This window comes from Rhincodon typus, chromosome 8, assembly GCF_021869965.1.
Source record: "Rhincodon typus isolate 14 chromosome 8, sRhiTyp1.1, whole genome shotgun sequence".
In the NCBI taxonomy this organism is placed as follows: Eukaryota; Metazoa; Chordata; class Chondrichthyes; order Orectolobiformes; family Rhincodontidae; genus Rhincodon; species Rhincodon typus.
The window spans coordinates 28,606,464-28,612,671 of record NC_063339.1 but is presented as its reverse complement, the minus strand read 5'-3'; the positions used below and the strand labels follow the sequence as shown (position 1 = coordinate 28,612,671).

The 6,208-nt window shown below is 38.4% G+C and overlaps 1 protein-coding gene across 1 annotated transcript in view; it reads right to left on the bottom strand.

The window, feature by feature from the left end:
* The window catches only part of eml5 (EMAP like 5), a 225,903-nt gene that overhangs the window by 80,060 nt on the left and 139,635 nt on the right, over positions 1-6,208 (bottom strand). Inside the window, exons 23-24 of the mRNA XM_048600073.1 lie at positions 4,184-4,315; positions 1,237-1,325 (exon numbers count right to left, since the gene is read on the bottom strand). Of these exons, the coding sequence (XP_048456030.1) occupies positions 1,237-1,325; positions 4,184-4,315 (221 nt within the window). The remainder of the gene's footprint in view (positions 1-1,236; positions 1,326-4,183; positions 4,316-6,208) is intronic.

The following is a 6,208-nucleotide window of genomic DNA, read 5'->3' as shown; positions in this document are numbered from 1 at the left end:
GTTAACTCTGTTTTCTCCTTCACAGATGCTGCCAGACCTGCTGAGCTTTTCCAGCAACTTTGTTTTTGGTCCTGATTTACAGCATCCGCAGTTCTTTGGGTTTTTATTTAGTCTTATATTTTAGTTTGTTTTTTGCTCATTTCTTTTTACTAGTTTCTACAAACCTCATAAAACAGATCAGCTTATTGGAAGCCCAGAATTTGCTGCAAAATAACAGGTTTAATTTGCATGTCATTATTAATACATAAATTGTGGTGATGAAGAACTGTCAAGAAAAATAGCTTGCCCTCAACGTTTGCACAAATTTCAAGACATTACTACATTTGCACATTAATTAGCAATTAAATGCCTCACAAAACGCTAGAACTGGTACTTGGCATGGCTGCCTTTTTGATGACAAGAATTATGTTCTTGGAAATGTTACATTACCTCTCTGGTCTAGGAAGTAACTAATAGAAACTGAGGTAAACATAATGAACTGCAGGTGCTGGAAATCTTAAACAAAAACACATCAGGTTTGGCAGCATCTGAGGAGAGAAAACAGAGTTAATGTTCCAAGTCCAGTGATGTCTGTTCTGATAAAGGATCACTGGACTTGAAATGTTAACTCTTTTCTCTCTACAAAAGCTGCCAGACCTGCTATGTTTCTCTGCCTTTTTAAAAGAAACTGAGATCTCATTCTTACAAACAGTGAATTGATGTTAGAGAATTTTAAATAGTATATTTTTTAGAAGAATATTTCTTCCCTTTTCTGTGGATGATTTGATTCTAATTCAACAAATTTGCTCCTTAGTCATATATTTGTGTTTTTCTCAATTCTAAATTCTCCATTGTTGGTGAGAAAGACTGTCGATTTCATTAAACAAAAAAGGCGAAAGAACTGTGGATGCTGGAAACCTGAAACAAAAACAGAAATTTCCGGAGAAACACAGCAGGTCTGGCAGCATCTGTGGACAGAAAGCAGGGTTTACTTTTCGGGTTTCAGTTCTGAGGAAGGGTCATTGGACTTGAAAAATTAACTCTGCTTTCTCTCCACAGATTCTGCCAGACCTGCTGAGTTTCTACAGCGATTTCTGTTTTTGTTCTGTCATTTGCATTGTTCACCAAGGTTCCACAGACCCCACTAACCTCACTATCAGCTTACATTTCCAGCACAAAATTTATTCAGCTATATTGTGAAGGAAAACGTCTAACAGACTTTCCCTGTCCAGTGGATTTTGGGCCAATATGTCTTACCTCTGCATTATTTATGATCTGAGGTTTTCCACGAGGAGCTTCAAAGAATAACTGTTCCTTAGCACCAGTATTAACTTGTAAAAGTTTTCCTGTTGAATAGCAAAACATGTTTTTGCTCAATACCAGTACGTTTTCTACTAATCCTCAACTTCAAAAAAACTGGATTGATTAGAAGGAAGGCAGAAAGTGATTTGATTTCAGAGGAGAGAACAAGCCAATGGCACCACAAAGCTTGTCCACATAACCTCAGTCTCACGCTGAGATCACATGATATTAACCATTGATTAGCCACTGATGGCTTCTGAAGTATTCTAGCATATTATTCAATTGCAAAACCAATCACCATTTAGTCCAAGAATAACATTCTCCCTCTGAGGCCATAATCATGGCCTGGCCAGCATCACCTATGTACTAAGAGGAACTTTTATTCATTTTAAGTTCTTTACAATTAATTGATAACAGTGGAATTTATCCAGGGACTTCTACATCAAGGAATCAGTGGAAATGTTCATTTTGCCATCTAAGTGGCTAAAATTAAGGGTTTGAAATGGAATGCTAGTAGTTGTGTCCTTATTTGGAATAAAAGATTCAACTTAACTTTGAGGGAGATAGCGCATATGGTTTGTGAGATGACAAAAGAAAGCAAACTAAAAAATTTTATCTCATTTATCAAGCCCCATGATTAGCTACTTCTTCCACTGGTTCCTGTCACGCATCAGCCTGCTGCCTAGCAAGTGAACCTAGTTGTCTACAGACTCAGCTGTCTGTAACATATTCATTCTTCTGCTGCAGTATCCACACCTAATCTGTCTGCGGTCAGCACTCTGGCCATTTTCCTGGGTTCAATAGGCAGAACCTATGATGTGGCTCTACTTTCCCACAGCAAGCTTCACTCTCAATATATCCCAAATTCCATTCACTAAGCAAAATCATTTTTTTCCATGCAGCACACAGCACATTCCCTCCCATTTAAGAATTCTTGTTGCACATCTTTCAGCCTTGTCCACCAACTGGTCAGAATTTAACAGAAAGTACATAAACACAAAACAGAAAACGGAATTCTGGCCCATCAATCTATGTTGGCATCTTCCGCCGTTATAATTACCATTAATCCAACTTGGACCTGATGAATGAAATGATTTTTAATCTGGGTTTGTGAATTTAACACATGGATAATTTCTGGATCCAAACTCCAAACGTAACACAATCTTCAAATGTAGGCGTCTAAAAGGGTCAAGCTCAGTACAGTTAGTGGTATCAAATTCTGCCAAGAGACTGGAGCTGCCTGCAGAGCGTGATCACCAAAGGCAGGTGGCAGCCATGATGTGACCTGTCTGTCTTGTGGAAGAGAGGAGGCAGGGCATCATAGGGCCAGCAGCCTCACTGCACAGAGAATTACCCAAATGGCCAAGTAAAAATCGCTGCAAACAATCAGAAACAAAATTCCCTAAATGGTAAAGCTTTTTCCTGAAAAGATTACTTAACTTCTCCATGCACTGAGCTACATAACAGTGCACTAACGTGGACCAGACTTGTTAGCTTTAGAATTTACACAATGAAAATCACCTTCCTGCCTTCCCTGCCCATTATCATGCTCCTCAAGGAGCTTAACAAGTGTTAATTGTGGGTTCCCAGCTTACCCGTCCACACACACTTTGAAAACACCAGTGTTCAGTGCCTGTGAGCCCTGTTTTTAAAGCATGCCCGCCCCTCGTGTGATTGAAAATCCTGGTATATGACCCTCCAGGTAAGGAATAGTTCTCACTATATATTACATTTGCCTTCAACTTTATTTCCCTCCATTTCACAGCAATGAAAATATATGTTTGAACACCACTGAACTCAAAAGATTTTGTCCAACGAGTTCCATATGTATTCTACACTACCGGAATCAATTTTTATTTTAATTTTCATAGTCAGTAATATCGTCAAATTCTACTTTCCATGCTAATGAATATGAAGTGACCAAAATGCTGACTTTGTATCATCACTTCGCCCATAACTGCACTGCATGTAGAGCCTTATTACATTACTTTCTACTGATGCTATTATGACGCTGGCTGTTGTTCAATTTTATCTTTCTAGTAAATTGTAATGAACTATGAAATTCAATTTAATTTTGTGAAAAAGTGTCTGAAGATATTTCTATATCTGCTTCTCAAAAATTCCTTTGGCCTTTTCCACAGGATTTTGGTAAAGTTACTTAAAAAGGGGAAAGATACAGCATATTTTTTGCATCAATAGATTTATCTATGTACACAGCAAGAACATTCTAGTATTTTTCGCATGGTAAATTTTTGGTGTTAGTTGAAGCTGTGAAAATAAAATTGACCAAGACTCTTTGAGGCAAACGTTTTTTTCTTCCAGTACAATGAACATTTGATCAACATCTTAAGCATGCTAGTATAACATTAGTTGCAGAACCTAGGAGTGAAAAATTCATGGCATCAGATCTGATGGTCTGATTGCACTGAACATCTATTGTTCAATGGGTTAGTGCAAATGCCAATTTATCTCAAGACCCTCTATTAATATTTGGTTTGATAATGTGACCTCTTCAGAATAAGTCAACTGGGAAACATGTTTTACTAACAAAAGATAACGCATCAAGAATAGCTCAAACATGTTTGCATTTTCAGCAGTAAAATCAATTGCAAAAATTAGGTACCAAAAACACCTCAACAAAAAATTAAAATTCTTACTTTTTGAATAACGTGATCAAAAGCACAGAGGGCAGTCAATTGGACAAGAACTGGATAAAGACAATGTATCTTCTCACAGCTGCAACTTTACTGGAGTAATGGCAGAAATCACATTTGCCAAAGAGAATTCTAGTGAGGCTACTGTGGTGGAAAACAAGCAATTCCAAGAAAAAAAAGTTTTTAATTGTATGTATTTAAATATATTTTCCTATTCAAGTTAAAGACAGATAGATAAACACACGTACCTCTTTTGTCCCAGTCCAAGTGTGTTATATAGCTGGAAGCTCCTTTACAAATGCCAACTCGTTTACTACTCATTATGTTATAGATGTCTATGAAATTATCATGAGATGCAACAGCTAAGTACTTTCCAGAACCTGAAATTTTAAAACTACAAATTATTTCAAGAAGTGAATTAAAAAGAATTTATACATAGTTTGAATTGGAAATCACATTCATTATACCCAATACAGTCATGAATAGATACAAAGAGGCAACTCAGCTCATTAAGTAAGTCTGGTTTTGACTACAGTAATTCAGTTAGTCTCATTCCTCTTCTCTACACTCGTAGCCCTGCAAGCTTATTTCTTTCAGTGCCCATCCAACTGTGTCTGCTTTCATTACTCTCATAGTCATGGAGTTCTAGATCATTACCTCTTGCTGTGTCAAAAAAGTACTTCCTCACATAATCTTTTTATCTCTTTCTCAAAGTCTTAAATCTATATTTCCCAGTACCCTGGCTAAAGGGAAGTGATTTTCCTTGTCTATCTTATACACCACCATCAGATCTCTCCTCACTGTCCTCTGCTCTGAAAAGAACAATGCTGGCTTCTCCAGCCTAAGGTTACATTGAAAAATCTCTCATCTGAGAGTCAAAGTTGTACAGTACAGTAACAGACCATTTGGCTCAACTCGTCCATGCTGACTAGATATCCTAAATTAATCTAGTCCCATGTGCCAACATTTGGCCCATATCCCTCTAAACACTTCCTATTCACGTACCCATCTAGGTGCCTTTTAAATGTTTTAAATTGTAGCAGCCTCTAGCACTTCCTTGCCAGCTCATTCCATACACACACCACCCTCTGCATGAAAAAGTTGCCCTTTAGATCACTTTTCAATCTTTTCCCTCTCTCCTTAAACTTACGCCCTCTAATTTTGGACTCCCCTACCCTAGAAAAAAAGACCATGGCTATTCACCCTATCTATGCCCTTCATGATTTTATAAACCTCTATAATGTTACCCCTCAGCCTCCAAAGCTACAGGGAAAATTGCCCCAGCCTATTCAGCCTCTCCCTACAGCTCAAACCCTCCAACCCTGGCAACATCCTTGCAAATCTTTCCTGAACCCTTTCAAGTTTCACAACATCATTCCTATAGCAGGGAGACCAGAACTGAATGCAGTATTCCAAAAATGGCCTAATCAATGTCCTGTACAGCTGCAACAATGACACCCCAACTCCTACACTCAATGCACTGACCAATAAAGGCAAGCATACTAAATGCCTTCTTCACTACCCTATCTACCTGCATCACCACCTTCAAGTAACTATGAACCTGCACCCCAAGGTCTCTTCATTCAGCAGCACTCCCCAGGACCCTACCATTAAGTACAAGTCCTGCCCCGACTTGCCTTACCAAAATGTAATGCCTCACATTCATTCAAATTAAACTCCATCTGCCACTCCTCGGCCCATCAGCCCATTGGATCAGGGTCCAGTTGTATTCTGAGATAACTTCTTCACTGCCCACTACACCACCAATTTTGGTGTCATCTGCAAACTTACTAACCATTCCTCCTATATTCATATCCAAATCATTTATATAAATGGCATACTAGGAACCATCTGGTAAATCTTTTCTACTCCATTGCATAGTTTCTGAAATGTAGTGAAGGGAAACATATGTAATACTGTGTTGTGGCCTGACTAAAGCTTTATGAAGTTTCAGCATGACTTGATTTTCTACCCAGTGCCTCTAGTTATGAAGCACAAGATCCCATATGCTTTGCTAACCACACTCGCAATGAGTTCTGCTCTTCAAACATTAAACACTCAAACCCTGCAGGCCCCTTTGTGACTGTACACTTTTGCAGTTGTGATAATTAGTCCATATTGCCTTTCCTTATCCCTTCTGCCAACAAACATCACCTTAAACTTCTCGGTATTAAATTCTATCTGCCACTGGTCTACCGAATCACAAGTCTATTTATGTTGGATCCTATTGACTGGTCTTATTCTCACTGCCTGCCTCACTTCCAAATTTGGCA